The 19,604-nt window shown below is 43.6% G+C and overlaps 1 protein-coding gene across 1 annotated transcript in view; it reads right to left on the minus strand.

Annotated features, from left to right (window-relative positions):
* Window positions 1–19,020, minus strand: part of LOC119656713 — a 92,727-nt gene extending 73,707 nt beyond the window's left edge. The window contains exon 1 of the mRNA XM_038063232.1: window positions 18,317–19,020. Within this exon, the coding sequence (XP_037919160.1) occupies window positions 18,317–18,394 (78 nt within the window). The 5' untranslated portion in view covers window positions 18,395–19,020. The remainder of the gene's footprint in view (window positions 1–18,316) is intronic.
* Between the last annotated feature and the right edge of the window lie 584 nt (window positions 19,021–19,604).

The raw sequence follows: 19,604 nt of genomic DNA on the forward strand, positions 1-19,604 counted from the left end.
TGCCATCTGATGATAATGACTTCGAAAAACAATAAATACCTACGGAGGTCAGTGAGCTCGACGAAATACGAGCTAAGTATGATGATGTCCAGCAGAAAAATGAAAATCTACGTACTCAAATCGAGCTGCAGACGAAGACGATCAATGAAATTAGGGACACAGTGAAATCCCTGCAATCTATGCAGGCGACAGTTTTTCCAGCTATGAGCGTGGAACAGCATGCTGCTTTCCTTACCAACCCAGCAGAAGTACTAGCTGACTATCCTCTAGTGTGCGAGCCACGTCAAGCAGTGACTTCGTCGGCTCGTCCAACGCGAGAGGTACCTGCAAGTGAGCGAAAGCCAAAGAACTCCAAGCAGAAAAGATGTGCTTTGAGGTCATCGAAGAGGATCAACAAGAAAACCCTTTCAACTTTGTCTGTCGGCGGAAAAAGCCCAAAAAGCAACACGTGAGTGCTAAAAGTGTCAGTGCCTCTTCTGCTAGTGTCTTAAACCGCAAAAAAGGAGAAAATTCATCCAATTATGTCATACAATATTAATGTCCCGCAGGTACTGAAAACACTAAAGGGCAAAAGCCTAAAGGTGACCCTAAAACCCTCATTTTTGCTTAGCCCACAGGGGACTAGGACAAAATTTTTTCGCTAATTAAAGAGCAAGGGCTTAGTGCCACTACAAGAACCCCTCCATCCCTAAGAAGTCAGTCCATAATGATCCGCGATCTCCACAGGGAAACTGACTCTAAAGAAATGATGGCCGAACTAACTTCAGAGTACTCACTTCTGAAAGTTCGCTCGGTTGCAAATTTTGTCACCAAATAATATAAGGCCCTCCACAGGGAGAATCCTTCGCTTCCTATCAAATCTCAATCTGCTCTTTTTTTAGCCAACTTTGAGCCCTCCCAAGAACTAAGTGAAGTTTTCAAAGTGAAGTATATCCTTCATCAAAAGATTATCTTCGAAAAGATCAAACTAGTGGAGAAAGTGCAGTGTTACAATTGTAAAAACTTCGGGCATATCGCCCAAAATTGCTCCTATCGTAGATGCGTAAAAAGCCATCCGCGTGGGGAATGCTCAAGACCTATGACGGAAGTTCCGCACTGCTGTAAGTGCGTCCAAACTGGGCACCCTGCAAACTATCGTGGATGTCCAGCTTATAAAGAGAGGGTAGCCAGACGGGAAGCTGCCAAAACCAAGAAGCAACAAGCAAGCAGTGACCCATCTTTCACAGAGTTTGACCAGCCCAGGCGTGTCATACGCGCCAGGTACTAAGAAATTTCTTCCTAAAGCAGCGAATCAAGCAACCAAACAAGAGTTTCTGAGAATTGGTTAAAGCATTGGTTTCTGTGCGAAGCAACGAGCAGCGTGAATTCAACCCCGCGTCCTTGATTTCACACGCCCAACGTCCAACTGCCCAATTGTTAATCGCCACTCTGAAAGCAGACTTCTACTGCATTTCGGAGACTCACTTTAAAAGCAGGCATAATGTAAACTTCATCGGATATAATATTATTCGAAGCGATAATAATTCAGGCACTGCACTCCTAATCCGAAAAGATTATGTTTTTGAGGAGATCGCCATCAAGAACCTATAAACTTCTCCCGCTGTGGCGTCAATAGTTAAAACTACCGATGGTAGACGGACCCTGGTAGTCTCTGAGCCATAACTTGCAAGTCTTGGGCAATCTCCAGTTAAAGTCAAAATACCTTCCCCTCGAAGGCGATTTCAACTCGAGGCACACCTTCTGGGGCGACAAGGCAGTCAATACCAATGGAAAACCTCTGCTAAAATGGATACACGACGTTTTTTCGCTCACCAATATAGAGATGGTTTTGCCAGATAGACCGACAAGACCCCCCCGACAAGACCCAGTGTCTGACGAAACTAAAATAAAGTTTTCAGGTGAAATCGCGTAAAACGTTCCTCGTCTTCCCAACTGCAAAAGCGAGTCCTAACGATTATTTGAGCCTTCGCTCATACAGACTAGGACAAATTAAAGTTAAACTTAGCGCCTAATCGCCTAATCTCAAGCGGATTTCTCGCAAATAGGGGAAAAAAAGTCAATGTAGAATACAAAGCATTGCTTTCCCGGATTAATTGCCTGAATACGATTATTCGGCAAATGGAAATTAGCAGACATAAAATCCGAGCCTAATGTGTTTCAGAATATAAACAGGTTGACAGCTAAACACAAGTCCCCCCCCCTAAGTCGTTCTTACTAAGAACATGGAACCTATGTGCAGTGACGTTAGAAAAGCGCAAGTTCTTGCGGATCATTTGAGGCTTAGCTGAATACCTATTCCCCTCGCAACGATCCGGCCTTAACTACGACTGTTGAAACGACAATTAGAAAATTCCTGTCCAAACATTCCAATAAGTTAGTAACTTTCTCGGCTACGAACATCGCAGTGAAACCGGAGTCACGACATTTTCAGAGTCACAACCTAAACGATAAAAAATCAGCCAGACCTGACAAGATTATCAATTTCGCCATTAAAAATTTACCTATCGTCTCCTTAAAATGCATTAATAGTGGCTATTTTCCATCCATCCATCCGAAAGTAGGAAACCTCCTCCGAGCCAAACAATTTCAGACCCATTTCCCTGCTTTCCAACCTAGGAGAACTTTTTGAGAGAGCCTTAAGACCGGCTTCGAAAAGTACTAACCGAGACCTTTCATTTGATACCCCACATGACTACGAGTATATTTAGTGACAAAAAATGTACACCCTCCTTTTGCATGTATGGAAACCACCGTCCCCCCGCTTCCCCCCCCCCCCCGTAAATTCAACGTAAAAGGATGCAATACCGCGCGTGAGCGTTCACAGTTCCTACCTTTCTACCCAATTTGGTGTCAATCGCTATAACTGTCTCTGGGAAAAATGCGTGTGACGGACAAACAGACAGACGAACAGACAGACAGTAAACCGATTTTAATAAGGTTTTGTTTTACACAAAACCTTAAAAAGACACAGTCATTCAGATTTATCACCATCATGTTTTTCACTTCCTTAAACAGCACAACAACAATAGCAGATTATTCATCAATCTGATGACTAAGATCATATAAGCTCGTTCCATATATATTCGCCAAAGACAACGAAACACCGCTGACTCAGTGCTTACAGTACCCTTAAGAGGAACATTTTTGTGAGGTTATCAATGGTAGGAAACCGGAAGTTGGACCCTGAGCAAAAGAGGGCTGTTTCATTCCATAGAAATATTTTTTATTTATCATAGCATAAGCCTTCGATCTATCCCATCTAAACCCATCAGTGGGCCAGGGTTCAATACTGATTAAGTGCAAGGACCTAGAGATGTGATCACCACAAAAGCGAATATCTGCGTGGCCTTAAAGACGCAACTCGGGCTAGATTCTGGACTCCAATATAATAACGCTACGTAATGCATATGTCGCTGGAGTCGATGCCGACGGGAAATGCAGAAGAAAAGGTGACGCAGGTTCTTGAAAGGATACAGAAAGCCTGTGACGCCTCCATACCTCAAGAAACTAATTGAAGAAATTGAAGAACCTCGCAGCAATTGCCTTAAAGCCAGGAAACACAACCAACGTACATAGTAGAAAGCGTCCGGAGTCTGAACTGCAAGTAGTCATCTCTAAAAGTAAAACTCAACATTACAAACGATCACCACTGGTCGCTAACCCTCACTTGTTCCAGGATATCATTATTATTCTCTTCCCACAAATATTAAATGAATCAAACCTACCCACTGGCCAGTAAGATCCCGATAAAATTCCCGAGGTAACCACTGAAGAAGTCCTGGAAACCGAGAAAAAAATTGTCGAAAATAAAGCCCAAGGCTCAGACGGCATTACGAATACAGCTCTGGTAGTGGCCTCAAAACAGTTCCAAGGGGGTTCGCAGAAATAGTTACGACATGCCTGAAAGAGGGGATTTTCCCGGGGAATTGTAGAATACAGAAGCTTGTGCTAATCCCGAAACCAAATAAACCTTTGGGTGATCCTTCGTCTTATAGATAGGTCGTTAAACGGCATCGGCAAACTTTTCAAATGGGTGATCTTCAATAGGCCTGCACCAATGACCAAAAACGAGGGTGGTTTCTCAGACACGCAGGTCGGATCTCGAAAGGCAATCAGCACGGGGACGAAAATTGCTGAGGAAGCAATGGCACTCAATAAATCTTGCGAGGTAGTTACTGTAAAGCATGCCTTCAGTACTGTAAAATTCTCCGGGAGAGGCAATTATGTTACGATTCGGACGATGGACCATTGTGGTTTTATTTGGATTTACTGCAAGTCCATGCCTGAGACCCCAACTGTTAATCAATTCAACGGCATGTTGTAAATGTCTACACACCATTCTGAGATCTCGACTAACAGCCAGTACAGCCACGTCAACCGCATAAACTTCAACGTGTATTGGCAAAATTGACAGTTCGCATAGTAGTGAGTTGATCAGCATACTCCACGGAAGTGGCGATAGCACACCTCGTTGAGGGCACCCTTTCGTCGCTTCTGTTGTTAAGCAGCGATCAACACCCTCTTACACCACCACCTATAATTCACTCTGACAATCAGGTGAGAGTGAATATTGAAGCTATTCACAAAGCAGTATATAAGGGGGATATGGATGCCGCAATAACCATAGCTAACAGGTGTTCTGCAGATAAAGCATTAACAAATGATCTTCACAACTACTTGAAGAATGTTATCATTGATACGGCCACAAACATACTTGGTCCTAGCCACAAGAAAAGTCAGAACGGCTGGTTAGACGATGCATGTAAGCTAACAACAGAACGGAAGACTGCTGCATACCGAGTAATGTTGCATTCTCAAAGGACGCGGACACGCGCGGAGGCTTATCATGAACTCCGTCGACCGGAGAAGCAACTTCACAGACGGAAAAAGGAAGCCGTCAGAATGGGCATATTGGAGCGATGGGTTGAGTACTTTGATGAACTATTGAACAACCAGAATATCAGCGAGTTGGAGGTCCCGCCAACTGACGGACACATAGTGCAGGTTGCGGTGGGCGGGTCACCTAATCAGTATGGATGAGGATGATCCAGGCCGGAAAGTCTATAATTACAATATCTATGGTAGAAAAAGAAGACAAGGAGGACCTTGCCTGAGATGGAGCGCCAACTGAAGACGACGGACAAATACATATCCGTGCAATTCATCGGCTTAAAAATCATAAGTCACCTGGAGCTGACGGAATTACAGCTGAGTTAGTTAAATATGGAGGCGACCAGTTACGCCAAGTGGTTCTTCAACTTGTGCTCAACTTGTGTGGGGCAGCGAATCAATGCCTCACGAATGGCAACGAGGCATTATCTGTCTCATACATAAAAAGGGAGATATCACACAGTGCAGTAATTATGGACGTTTAACGTCAGCACGTCACTATAACGTCACTCAGCAGAGTGCCATCTACAAGATATTCTCGGCTATCTTGCTAGGCCGGATAGTCCTATACGCCCAGAACATCATTCGCCCATACCGAAAAGGCTTCAATTCAGGCAAGTCTGCAAAGGATCAGATTTTCTCTCTGCGGCAAGCTATAGAAAAATTGCAGAAATATGGACATCAGTTGCATCATCTTTTCATCGACTTTAAGGCCGCCTATGATAGCATAGCCACGGTAAAACTGTACTAGGCCATGAGAGAATTCGGTATCCCGACGAAAATAATAAGACTGACTAAGCTGACCCTCGCTAATGTGCGAGGCCAGATAAAAGCAGCAGGACTACTATCGAGACCATTCAGCATCAAGAACGGTCTAAGACAAAGGGATGATGCCCTATCATGTGTCCTCTTCAACCTGGGCCTGGAGAAAGTGATCCATGATGCTGAGGTAAATGCAAGAGGTGCGATCCTCTTTAAGTCCACCCAACTACTGGCCAATGCTGACGATATTGACATTATGGAACCAACAACTCGAGATGTACAGTTTAGCTTCATTCAAATCAAGCAGGCGGCACGAGATCTCGGGTTGGGCAAGACGAAATATAGGCTAGCAACGTCAGAACCAAAAATCAACCAACCAACAGGATCAAATCGAACTGGTCAAACGAGAAGAATAAAGATAAGAGACTACGACGATGAAATCTGTCCATAGTTGTTGGCTGCCAACATAGCTTTCAGCTTACGAAAACTGTTCCGCTGGAAACGTTTCACCATAGGGTTAAAGCTCTTACTGTACAGGACAATGATCTTGACAGTCCTTATGTATTCCTCGGGGACCTGGGTTCTTAGCAAGAAAAATTACGAATTTTTGACCACGTTCAAGAAAAGAATCCTTCGAAGAATTTTTGGCCCCCTACATGAGGATGGACGATTCCGTACCCTAGATAACGACGAAATCTGTGCGCGATACTATGACCGTCAAGTTGTGGATAAAATCCGTCTCAATAGGTTACAGTGGGCGGGTCACTTAATCCGTATGGATGAGGATGATCTAGCCCGGAAAGTCTATAAGGGCAATATCTATGGTAAAAAAAGAGGACGAGGACGACCTTGCCTGAGATGGAGCGATGGCGTAAGTCAGGACGCCTGACAGCTTTTAGGGATATCAAATTGGTGGACCTCGGCACAAAACCGGGATGTCTGGAGTTTCTCATTAGTTGTTGCGCCGTTGATGATGATGATGATCTCTCCTTTTACTATATCATATGAAACCCCTTAAAAGGGTTCGATGATTTTAATTCATCCAATCTATCTCGTGTTTATTTCATGTTCATAGTAATTGTGAGTATTAGGGACAGTCATTAAAGTTTATCACCGTCATGTTTTTCACTTCCTTAAACAGCAGGAAAACAATAGCAGATTATTCATCAATCCGATGACTAAGATCATAAAGTATCTGGCATCGAAATTTATATAACGGAAAGATATCGCAGCTGATGATTTAGGGGTAATAAACTAAATTATTCAGAAAGTCAATAACAAGGAAAATTGAGCTAGAATGTTCGGATGTGATCATTTCAGTAATTTCAGGAAAAGCTAAAGTAAAGATACGAAGGACAATTTCTTATTTTCGAGCGCTAAATTCGCCAAGCGCATTTTCTCCATTTCTCCTGTTTCAGTCCATAACTAAAGTTCAATTCTTTTTAAATTATCTTTTATGGTATTATCAGTTCTTTTTGAATGGAAAATGGGAAATATTATAGTAGAAAGTTGAAATTTTTAGCATTTGGTAGCGGAAATTTCTAGAAAGGAAAGCAATCTAACAAGGTTAGTTAGTTATCACTTCACGATTCTGCATTACCATTTGAAGTCAGTGGATTTCCAACATGAAGACGTACTCAACGAAATACTATTGTGAGCATTCGCTTGACACTATCCTTTATCTAAGTTAGAGATTGAAAGGGTCGTCAAAAACATAAGAGTAAGTTCGACATGGGAAATGCTCCTTATAGGCTCAAGTTGCGTTTCAATCTTAACTGCAAGCAATCAGCCAAGAGACCGAAGACTAAATTTTCCTTATGCAGAGGAGTGTCATCAAATTTACGTAACTTATGTACGCGTGTATAATCGTTTCAGCATTTGTGATGCCGAAGCTAACGTAAAGGACATGCAGTTTGCTTAATTATCCAGAAAATTCCAAAGACAACAACAAAAAGAATATTGCAAAACACCTAAAGATGGCTCTATGTATATACGGCAGGGAGAATTACACCACTGACTGCAGTGTAAACTGGACTATAAAGTGGAACATTTTTTTGTACATTTTTTAAATTTTGTTTATTATAAAAGTCTTCGATTTGGTGACCCATCTAAATAGTAACTATGCTCAAAAACGCTTAACTTCAGTGATTAGTCCATTACTAGTTTTTCTTCCAATATTTCATACCCCGGTGAACTCAAAACAAATGTATGGAATGGATTTCTAAAAATTAGAAAATGGCAACTAGTTTCCCATATAAGTACTAATTATTCCCAATAGCGTTTAACAATATTATTCAAGCCATTTCTTCCCAAAATTAAAAAGGCACGTGAGAAACAAGGCGATATCTTTGTTAATACCGTTAAGATACACACACGTATCGTATATTATGATTGGTACGTGTGTTAAGATACACACACGTATCGTATATTATGATTTGTACTACTGCAAAAAGGTAGACTTCCTACAAAAAATTTGCCAAATCCGGTAATGTGGCGTTGTTAATTTTGAATATATACCTAGATATATTTCAGAATTAGCAGATAGGAGCCTATTCATTGACATTGGCATGGCATTCCTGGTAGCATTTGAAGGAGTAAGTCTAAACCTCTGGGACTGAAAAGAATACTCAGAATATAAAAGACAAAATCAAGGAAGAAAACGAGACGACACTTATGGTACAAGGGCTTCAATTACTAGCTCAGGAAGCCATTGGGAATACGATACCTCACCTATATCCCTCGATTTCAGAGTCTCAGTGGAGGATCATATGGTCACCGGTAGATTTAGTACTCCAGGTAGTCTGACTGGAGGTTGACGATTAACAATATTTAGGAGTAGCTGCGAAATATGGGGATGAGGAGAGTTTACAGGGAGGTTAGGAGAACCTACCTCTTTAGTAAGAACAGTTGCCTTTTAAGTTATTGAGGACTATACTTACAGTCACCACCAGGCAATCTGTGTGCAAATCAAAGGTCAATCGCGCTCGGAAAAAGGCTCTTGAAGAGTGCGGTGGTGGGTCGCGTGGTGGTTGATGATCTGTTTGCCGAAATTATCCGACGAGTAAAAGTAGCATGCGATGCTTTTATTCCCAGAAGGCGGCTGCTCCCCAATATTCAACCCAACAACTGATGGAACAACGAAATTGCGACTTGGTGAACCGCATGTTCCCGGGCAAGCAGGCTTTACCTAAAGTTTAGGGTAGCCCAGTAGCGGCGATTGATAGAAGACACATATACAACGACGGGCCGCTTAAAAGAGGCCTTTTGGAGGAGTAAAAACAACTGCTCCAAAGAGCTAGGCAACCATGCCGATATAAATCTTTCAGGTGGAGCCTACAGGGAGGTAATACGAAGATTACTTCAGGTGATCGGCCCGCGCCTCCTGAAGGAGATTGTTTCCGCCTTGTTTCGTCACCACGAGAACAGTGGAAGACAAACTGTGGTCTAGCTCAACGAGTGCATAATACCTTCAGTAATCGGGGAGGAGCTGCAGGAAATATATGGTAGGACTGGTTTCTTCCTAGCCTTAAAGCAGGAATATTCCCCACCCAGAGGAAAGAAAAAATTGGTGTTGCTTTCCAAACTCAATAAGCCGCCTGGTATTCCAGTAGTATATCGCGCGGTCTACCTGATGGATACAATGGGGAAGATGACGTCGAGAATCATTTATAATAGATTGTTACACACCGTCGCAAGCAGAAGGAGTATGGGGGTTCGCTGCTGTGGAATGTCATGTATATTGGAGTGGCTGTTTTTCCCATCCCTGAAGATGCTACGATTGTCAGCTTTGCGGATGATCTTACAACGCAGATGGGATGTCTGAATGCACAGGCTCATTCACAACATTAGAAGAAGAACTAGCTGATGGTTTCCTCCGCAATCCTAAAATGAAAGGACGAGCTGCTGAGGGAGGTAAGAAGTGAAAAGCAGGAAGAAGTGGAAATACGTTTGGTGTGGGACCCTTTACTGCAGAACATGTAAAAGAGGGTTTTCATTTCTGTTCCGGTTGTGGTTGTCGTCATGAAACAAAGACGATTAGTCCATCAGTGTCGTAAAATACTTGACCAAGCGAAACAAAAGACGAAAGTAATCTTGATCATCAGCAGCAGGAAAAATATATCATACCATCAACTGAAAGTTGGTTAATAAGGACCCAATAGTAATAATAGACACGAGACTCAACTTCAAGGGAAACCTGAATTATACCTCTATAGAGATGGATATCATTAACCTATTGCTTACAAGGATTATGTCCAGCAGATGCAGCCCCAGATTACTCATGGGCGTAGTGTCTTACCAATCTTTTATATGTCGCGGCCAGGGAAGAAGCATTAACGTACAAAAATAATGGGAAGAGAATGCTATGCAGCGCCCTTATGAGAAACTTAGACGGGGAAGACTGTGTCATCGCAGTAATAGTCGAATGATCTTCTTGATAGCGAGCAGTGTTCTTTTCTCAAGAACAGGGAATGAATTTATATGATTCATCAACTGTTCAACTCATTGTTATAATGAATTTTTGGGTCTAATTTCTCTACTGCTGAAACATCTAAAACTTCTTTGAAAATTTTCTTAGACCAAAACAGCGATTACCCTTCAGTAGTTTGGGTATCAAGATGAGAGGTGACCTTTATTGCCTGTCCAACGAAGTATTTTTCTGGATGCCAGTGGCCGCTTCAAATCACATTGGAGACAGAGGGATCTTCATTTTAGACTCCAGGTTGAATATAGGTGGACTTTGTTGTGAATGAGCACCTAAGTCCCACTGGTAGCGTTCCACCAATAATAGTCACGCGGCCGTTCAGGTCTACTTAGTTTTTTGGCAGTCTAATGACATCTCAACAAGTAGAGAAAAGAAAATTCAGATGACAAGTAAGAAATAGGGGGAGGGCGGGGGGGCTACAGACTAAATCCTGCTTTCCAGAACCCTCTCATTCACTATTACCAAAAAGATCGAAAGAAAAGGAAGCGGATGACTTGGACGCTACTGGTCTAACGCCGGTATATGAAAATGAAGTCAAGCGACTAGGGCACCGTGAACTTCCGAAAGCTTCCAGTCTACGGCAGAGGAAGGCACTACGGAAGGAGGTGAAGCTCCTTGAGAGTGATGACATGCCGTGGCTGCATTACTAGGTGTAGTAATGTTCAGAGTAATCGGACCCAGGGAGCGGAATCTTCAGCGAAAGGGCGCATAAACTCTCTAATAACCCCAATGTGACCCACACTGGATGTAGTAAACTCTTCGGCCACCGGTAATGCGTCTAAGAAGGAAAAAAAATTGACAGCCTATTTCCTACCTTCGACCGGGACTAGAACCGTTTGTCCTTGGATGACCAAATCGGGAAGGGAAAATTCAACGAAGTTAGTCTTTCCCATAGGAATACGAATAGAGAACAGGGCGTATGTACTAGCTGCAGCCTAATTTCTGACTGCTGGCGTGGTAGTTTCCTCTAAGGATGGCAATATGTCAGACGACCCTCCGGAAAAGCCTGTGGAAAAAATGTTCGAACCTGGAAAGCCAAGGTTCAATGATAAAGGTTTTGGCAACTGACTCCTTCATTTGAAATGCACCGACGAGGCCGTGTTAAAGTGGCTTCCGCAAGCAATCTCGGCTTGGAGTTCTGGCGGTCGCCTCAAGTTTACCAAGTTGAATATCAAGCTCTGCAGAACGGAACATGTTGGATTTTGGATACCGGCCTTCGAATGAAGGTATCATTCATATATAGAGTGAACAAAATTCAGGCTTCCATTTCGGACATTGAAGGGTAAATTTCATGAATCCTAGGAAGGACAAATCCATAAATGTGGAGAGTTTCAGTTTGATTTGGCTTGGGGAGTTTGAAATTCACTCATATCAGGAAACTGTAGAGCATTATTTTTATTTTGAGAGCAGAAGAAGAACAATGGTGATCTCTGACTCAAAACAGATCAAATTGCAGCATCTTTGGGGCGCTTCTCTCAAATGTGCAGAGGATAGTGGATACCGTAGCGGAGCTCCTGTTATGAGGGAAATCTAGACACATCGACCAATGGCTCTGTCAAGCAATTCACCTATTTATCTTCCTTCTGAATCTTTCGTATGGTTTTTAGGCGGTATGGAATAGATTTTTGAACCGCTGAAACCACTTTTGCCACAAATGATCTGTTCGAGCACGATCACCATATGCTTTCACAAGTAGTCGATGCGATTCCGACGTACTTCTCTTCAAGAAAAAATAATGTAGCAACACTTTCCGCAAATGACATTTTACAGGCACAAAACTTGACATTTTCAACACGGTACAAACACACATGTTGATACGATATAGAAATAAGGTTAACTGCGTTAGATAGCTGACACATAGGCCTTTTGGATGCAGCTATTGCCACATGTAAGGTTCAAACCGGTTACAAAGTTATCTATCGGCAGTGCGAACATTCATTATGACACACCTAATAATTGACTTAATAGTCTGAACTTTTAAGATGTTAGATTTTATTAGAGACTGGTGTGCGGCACATGACGTCTCACTCTTAGACCATCGATATTTGGAATTCAGCCTGACTATTGTAAGGGAAATTATTGTAACACAAAAGCGGAATCCTATGAAAGCGTATTGGACAAAGTGCAATGGACTTCTTACTAATAGAGTCCAGCTCGCTAAGCTATTAAGGACTCACTTGGCGGAGAAAGATCAATTGAGAACTCTGAAGAGCTGGGGGTATAGAACACTTAAAGCAATTTCTAAGAAATATTTTCCGAGGATGTCTTGTTCCGGGCTACGTTCCTACCTCTTGGCTGAAGTTTTAGGTAGTGTTCATACTGAAGCCCGGAAAAATGACTATTCGGAACTTCAGAGAGATCCGCTTGACATCACTCTTGCTGAGATGATTGAAGGGAAAGGTTGAAATCAACATGCTTACCAGCGTAGAAAGTCCTGTGAGCAGGCTTCTTTCAAAGATAAAAGATGCAATTCTGAAAGGTAGGTATCATCATCATCATCAACGGCGCAACAACCGGTATCAGGTCTAGGCCTCTCTTAATAAGGAACTCCAGACATCCCGGTTTTGCGCCGAGGTCCGCCAATTCGATATCCCTAAAAGCTGTCTGGCGTCCTGACCTACGTCATCGCTCCATCTTAGGCAGGGTCTGCCTTGTTTGCCATACTTAATCCATACGGATTAAGTGACTCGCCCACCGTAACCTAATGAGTCGGATTTTATCCCCAATCGGACGGCCATGGTATCGCTCATAGATTTCGTCGCTATGCAAGCTACAGAATCGTCCATCCTCATGTAGGGGGCCAAAAATTCTTCGGTAGGTATGCTTTCCAAAAACTGTTGATCGACTCAAAGCAAAGTAAAGGTTTCGGTGGATTAAAATGAGTACCTGCCTTGTAGGCATAATTCCACGGTCCTCTTCGGACACAGATTGATTGAGAGACTAAAATCAGAGCCCCGTCATGGGGGAAGTGACTGGTCTTTATTTTCTAGAGATCATTGGTATAAACCTTCAACTCTCCGCAGAAGTGAAGATACTTCTTGGAACAAATATGTAAAGGTAAACATCAAAAGAACTCTTAAAACATATGGGCTATGCAGGCGGATCTTTACCAAATAAAAGAGTTTTCACTCTAAGCCGACCTTACTGCAAAGGACTGTATGTCTGAGTATTACTTGTGCCATGAGAACAACATCTGGCGTAGCTTCAGATGCATTACTCAATTTGCAGCCCTCAGATATACGAGTATATTCAAAACATTACAATGGAAGGAGCGCATAGTCTAATTCGTTATATCAATGGGGAAACAACGGAAGTAAGGATTCAGAGTATTGGCAGAGTTATTGGGAGAACTAAATCCAGTTTCTGTAATGCCTTCTGAATCTCCGATCCCCATACATCTGTTTGGTAAAAGATATGTAGAGAAAACTGGAACGAACTAGAAAAATGCATGGCACAATACACTGAGGTTTTCTGCACAGATGACTCTACCCTTCGAATAAAAACACAAAGGGGGCTCTTCTCCTGGTGCAATATGCTAGTCTTTTGGACTGAAGTGTAAGTTGCACTGAGGATATTGAATAGTCCCTTGATTATCTCAAAAATTCACTAAGAATGTAGAAACTGAAATTCTACTTCTAAATTCAATACGGTGGAACCACTCTGAGCACCTAGTGATTATGCTTTAGCAAAAAAGATTTCAATTTCCCCCGTTCCGGGGCGGAAACCAGCAATTAGAGTGCAAATAAGGCTGCTATCAAAAACTGGGAGTAGGCGTCCCATAAGGATAAGTGACAGAGCCTAAAGTCTGCTAAGCACACCAAAGGGTTCCTGTGAGAACAAAAAACAAATACGTTGCAAAGTGTATTCAGTCGGAAAGCAGCAAAACTTGCAGAAGTATTGCGGACATTTTATAATAATAATAATCTTTGCGCAACAATCCATATTGGATCCGGGCCTTGAAGTGTGTTAGAGCACTTCACTCAAAACCGTACCGGTACACTACAGTACACTGTAGGAGACAATGTGGTCAACATTGCGAGATTATTACCCTGATTTGACTCAGGTCCTCATTCACAGCTGAGTCGACTGGTATCCGACGTCAAATCACGGTACAAATCCCACTGCCACTTGTGAGATTTGAACCGCGACCTTCCGTATGACAGCCTTGCGCTCTAACCACTCAGCTATCCGACATTGTGGACTATTTGACTGGCCATAATTCACTCAAAGGGTGGTATAGGTCCCAGAGCGAAGCATGGATTGGTACACACGACGGAGCATAAAACCTGGAAAACGTCTGCTAAACCAACACCACAAGCTCTACTACCAAACTCTATCTCCACCTCCACGTGGTGATCGCTGGGAGTTTATTCTTCATGAAAAACAGCAGACGGGGAAGGATGAAGACGATTCTCCAATACCTAAAAATGGGACAAATTGTACCAATTGGTCCTCCAGGTTGGGGGTTGGGTAGGGCTGACAAATCTACACGGAAAATCGACGTTACGAAGCCACGGAAGGAGTCTCGGACAGGATGAACTTCACAACGACGAACCCGGCAACCACAACGGAATAACGGTTGGCACGTTTTCTCATGGTACGTGAGCTCTCTGCACATACAGAATACTGTTCAGCAGCTAGTCGATACCCTGTCTTAATATAAGGCTGATATAACAGCATATAAACGTTCACGCCCCTACAGAGGAGACTGCAGAGTCGGAGAAGGATACCTTCTACGAGGCAGTAGAATGAACCCTCGAAGCCTGTCCCAGATATGATATCAAAATCATACTTGGGGATTTTAACAGCCAAGTAGGGAAGGAGCCCGTATTCAGGCGATACGTTGGCTCCCATAGCTTACACGAAAAAACAAATGATAACGGACTGCGGACTATTCAATTAACAGGGTTATACGAAATGGTTGTTGGAAGTACTTGGTTTGCGCGGAAAGCGGTCCACAAACATACGTGGGCCTCTCCAGACGGGACTACTTTCAACCAAATCGACCACGTGTTGATCGAACGCCGCCATCTCTCAGCCTTGATGAATGTCAGAACATATGGGGGGCCAATATAGAGCCATATCACTATCTAGTTGGCAGAGTGCTCTGGGCTTGAAATACGACACCACCTACAATCCCCTCTGACAATCAGGTGAGAGTGAACACTGAAGCCATCCACAACACAACTCTCCGTAACACCTATAAAAGGGAAATGGATGCCGCAATAAGCGCACGCATGGGCACACGCAGGGATCATCACGAATTCCGTCGAGCGGAGAAGCAACTTCACAGAAGTAAAGAGAAAGCCTGGGAAAACTAACAGTTTTGCGAGCTCGAAAAGTACAGGGAGCAACTGCACTAGGCGCGGAAGTTTTACCAACAAGTCGACAGGATGAAGCCTTATTCACCTCGATGCTCATCCTACCGAGAGAAAGAGAAAAATCTGACTTCTGATAGAATGGGCATATTGGAGCGATGGGTTGAGTATTTTGATGACATGCTCAACAACCAAAATATCGATGAGTTGGAGGTCCCAGCATCTGAAGTCGATTGTCAAATGCTGCCACGACCAAGCATAAAAGAAACATCATTGGCCCATACTAAAAAGGCTTCACTCCAGGCAAATCACAAACAGATCAGATTTCCTCTCTGCGGCAAGCGATGGTAAAACTGTTGTAATGTGGACACCAGTTGCACCATCTATTCATCGACTTTAAAGCCGCCTATGATAGCATAGCTAGGGTAAAACTGTACACGGTCACGAGAGAATTCGGTATCCCGACGAAATTGATAAGGCTGACTAGGCTGACCCTGACCAATGTGCGAGGCCAGATAAAAGCAGCAGGACTACTCTCAGCATCAAAAACGGTCTAAGGCAAGGGGATGATGGCCTATCATGTGTCCTCTTCAACCTGGGCCTGGAGAAAGTGATTCGCGATGCAGATGTCAATTCAAGAGGCACCAACCTCTTCAAGTCCACCCAACTACTGGCCTACGCTGACGATATTGACATTAAGGGGAGAAAAACCCGAGGTGTACAATCTGGCGTGAGATTAATGAAGGTCGTTGAAAATTTTTCTTATCTAGGGTTGAAAATCACAACCAATAAGAGTTATGAGGATGAAATCCGTGTACGGTTGTTGGTAGCCAACAGAGCCTATTTCAGCTTTGCTCGAAACTTCTCATCAGAGGGTCAGAGTTATTACTCTAGAAGACTATGATCTTCCCAGTCCTTATGTATTTTTAGGAGATTTGGGTTTGCCTTTTGGCGGCGTTCGAGAGAAGAATTTTGGCCCCCTACATGAGGATGGGTGATTCCGTAGCCTAATAACGACCAAATCTATGAGCGATACCATGACCGTCAAGTTGTGGATAAAATCTTGCTCAACAGGTTGCGGTGGGTGGGTCACCTAATCCGTATGGATGAGGATGATCCAACCCGAAGAGTTTATAAGGGTAATATCTATGGTAAAAAAAGAAGGCAAGGCAGACCTTGCCTGAGATGTAGCGATGGCGTAGGTCAGGACGCCTGACAGCTTTTAGGGATATTGAACTTGTGGACCTTGGCGCAAAACTAGGGTGTCTGGAGTTCCTTACTAAGGCAGGTCTAGACAGGATACTGGTTGTATCCGGTAATGAAAATCCTGCAGAACATAAGCGAATCTGTTCTGTTGGACGAGGCGAGTTGAGTACAATGAGCGACTACGGTCTCAGTACTCAAAGATTATATCCGCAATATAGCTGATGAAGCACGCTGGGGAACATAAAAAGATAATGCTGTCAAACGTCGAGTCCTCAGAATTCTCAGGCGCCTACACAAAAACAGAGTGGAAGGTAAACCACCACCTGAGTAACCCTGAAATAGATGGAAGGACTCAGTGGATAACGCAAGCTGCTACACGCTTCTGGATTCCCGAAACTGTAGGAAGTGGTGACTTGACCGAAATTAGTCCAGACAAGGACTTCGGGAGGCTAAGGACCGACATCGGACTACTGCGCCATAGAAGAAAAGAAGGACAGACGATAAGAAGTGAGATAACCACGGAGAATGGTAGTATATCCATGGCACAAGTAAGATTCGAACCCGGGGTATAAGATCGGGAGGCAAAAGATAGCTCTTTCACAGAAGTTTATTTCGTCGAATAGATACTAAGCTCACAACATAATTGAAGTATCTGATTGGCTAAAATCAGATAATGCAGCCCAGTTGCCGCAAGGAGTAACAGCATACATACAGATTACATTGCTCATGCGAGATTCCGAAATGTATCTACGTGACGGCTTTAGATATTTGCAATAAATCTCTTTTTTATGAAACCATGCATCTATAATTTCACCTACGTAGTTTCCGGATCGTTTGAATTCAGTTTTGTGGATAAAAGTTTTTCGGTGTACGACCGTTTTAGCTTGTTCTCGAAGCGCTTTCCACCCATCCGCACTACCGCGCATCTGAACCGTAACGAATATGCAGAAATGGTACGTAAAAAGCAATCCATCTGTTTAAAGCATTTCTCAGATAGCTAAGGGGTGTGCCAGCATTATAAATTGTAATTATTATTTAAATCTTTAAAACCTGAAAGTGGATATAGTCCTCGCGTTGACTTTGAAAGGGAAATTCTGCTCAATGGGGGTTAATATGATATTTTCGAGCGGTTTTGAATTTCAAATTATGAATATCTAATCTAATCAGTTTTCATGGAATCAATCTGATATGTTCATTATATCTGAATAAAATTCAATGGAAAATGTTCAAATCTGAGATGTAGGATTTGGCGGTGTTCGAGGTCAAACCGATTCTTCCAGTTCATCGGAAAGCCGCAAACGATTATCACCATGGAGAGCTTGCCGACGCCGGCTTGAATTACAGAATAAAATTTCCATTTTATTATCACCAGCTCTCGATAAACGCCTGAATCGGAAACTGTTGTTTAATATATCTGAGCTGCCAGCGTTCTGGTTCCGGAGGGAGGACAGACAACGGACAGGCCGACATGCAAATCGATAGAGCGGAGTAAGTGGATACCAAGTCGCTGATTCGCGTAATTGATTCAAAGGAAAGGAAACAATGGGAGTGGGTGGGAGCAGGGTGGGTGGGTGGCGGAATTTATTCAAATCTTCAAGGTGAGCTCGTGTGCCGGGTGGCGGGGGGTGGTGAGGAAAAACATGACCTTTGTACTTACATTGACCAGGCTGACCCCGAAAGTGGCTACCCAGCCCCAACCGCCGTCCGGGGCGACTTTCCTTGTTGTTTTCATCATTTCCTCGCTCAGGAACAGCCACAAACGAGGCGCACTTCAGCTACTTAGCGAATACTTGGAAAACTCTAATTAAATTAATTTGCACTGCACAGAACTAAACAATAAACTATGAAAGCACAAACATATCACAGAAGGACGCTTGGATCTGCCGACAGAGGCTAAGCGAAATCCAGTCTCATCTTTCAGCGGAAACCGCCTGCGATTTTCCCGTTTCCGGTTTGGTGGTCACTTTCACTTGCATTGAGGGTGCGAGGTCATATGCAGCGCGTCGCGAGCTCCGCGGAAGTTACTCGGGCAGGCGTGAGCCGGGGGAGGCCGGTGGACTGTGGTGCTTCCAAGGCTGTCGGACGGGCAGGTGAGAACGGTTGTGTAAGCACTCCGCGAACCCCGTGTAATGTAGAAATCTGAACCGCGAATTGCGAAAGCCGAAATGAGAGCGGAGGCCGCAGACCGGGGACTAGTGCAACAGAAACCAGAAGAATCGAGGCTGCAGTGGGCTCCGCGATGACCGACAGCAGCCACGCCAAGCAACAAAGAAATGTTCAATGACTCAAGTCGCTCGCCACATACCCGTAGCCGCGTCTTATCAGGCCAGTCGTCGTCATAGAACTTCATGTATCGTCTCAACATCACACATGGGATTCGCCCCCGTCAGCGCGAATTCCCTTCACCCCTCGTACGTGCAAAGCATTGATATGAAACCTCCAGTTCCACGTCACTTCTCCAGACGATAGACTAGTCTACGGGCTTGTGTTACCGCCCCGGAAAATACTGAATCGCAATATCGTGAAAATTTCAATTGTTAGTGGGTGGAATGAGTGTTTGTTTATTGTTTATTGTATCTGGACAAATAGATACAGATACAGAAATGTCAAGCGATGACGGCTTTACGGTTTCTTACCAGAGCAGAGGCAAATCGTCAGACGCGGCCTCACCTCTGCCCTGGGAGCAGCGTGACCGCAGCGGCTCGCAGATGATGTGAAGTTTGGATGCAAGCCTTAAGCGAGAGGTCCGTGGACCAGGAAAGAGGGAGTAAGTTGCTCCCCATTTGGTCCGGTCCAGCATTAAATTGATGCGGGCTTAGGACCCCATCATTCTCAAAATAGATACAGATGGTTGCAGCGACTTTTATGCGCTTTTGATTGAAAACAGAAGAACGATTTTCGATCTGGATCTATCTTTAGATACGGCCATGATGCATGGAAAGAAT

Source organism: Hermetia illucens, chromosome 5, assembly GCF_905115235.1.
Source record: "Hermetia illucens chromosome 5, iHerIll2.2.curated.20191125, whole genome shotgun sequence".
In the NCBI taxonomy this organism is placed as follows: Eukaryota; Metazoa; Arthropoda; class Insecta; order Diptera; family Stratiomyidae; genus Hermetia; species Hermetia illucens.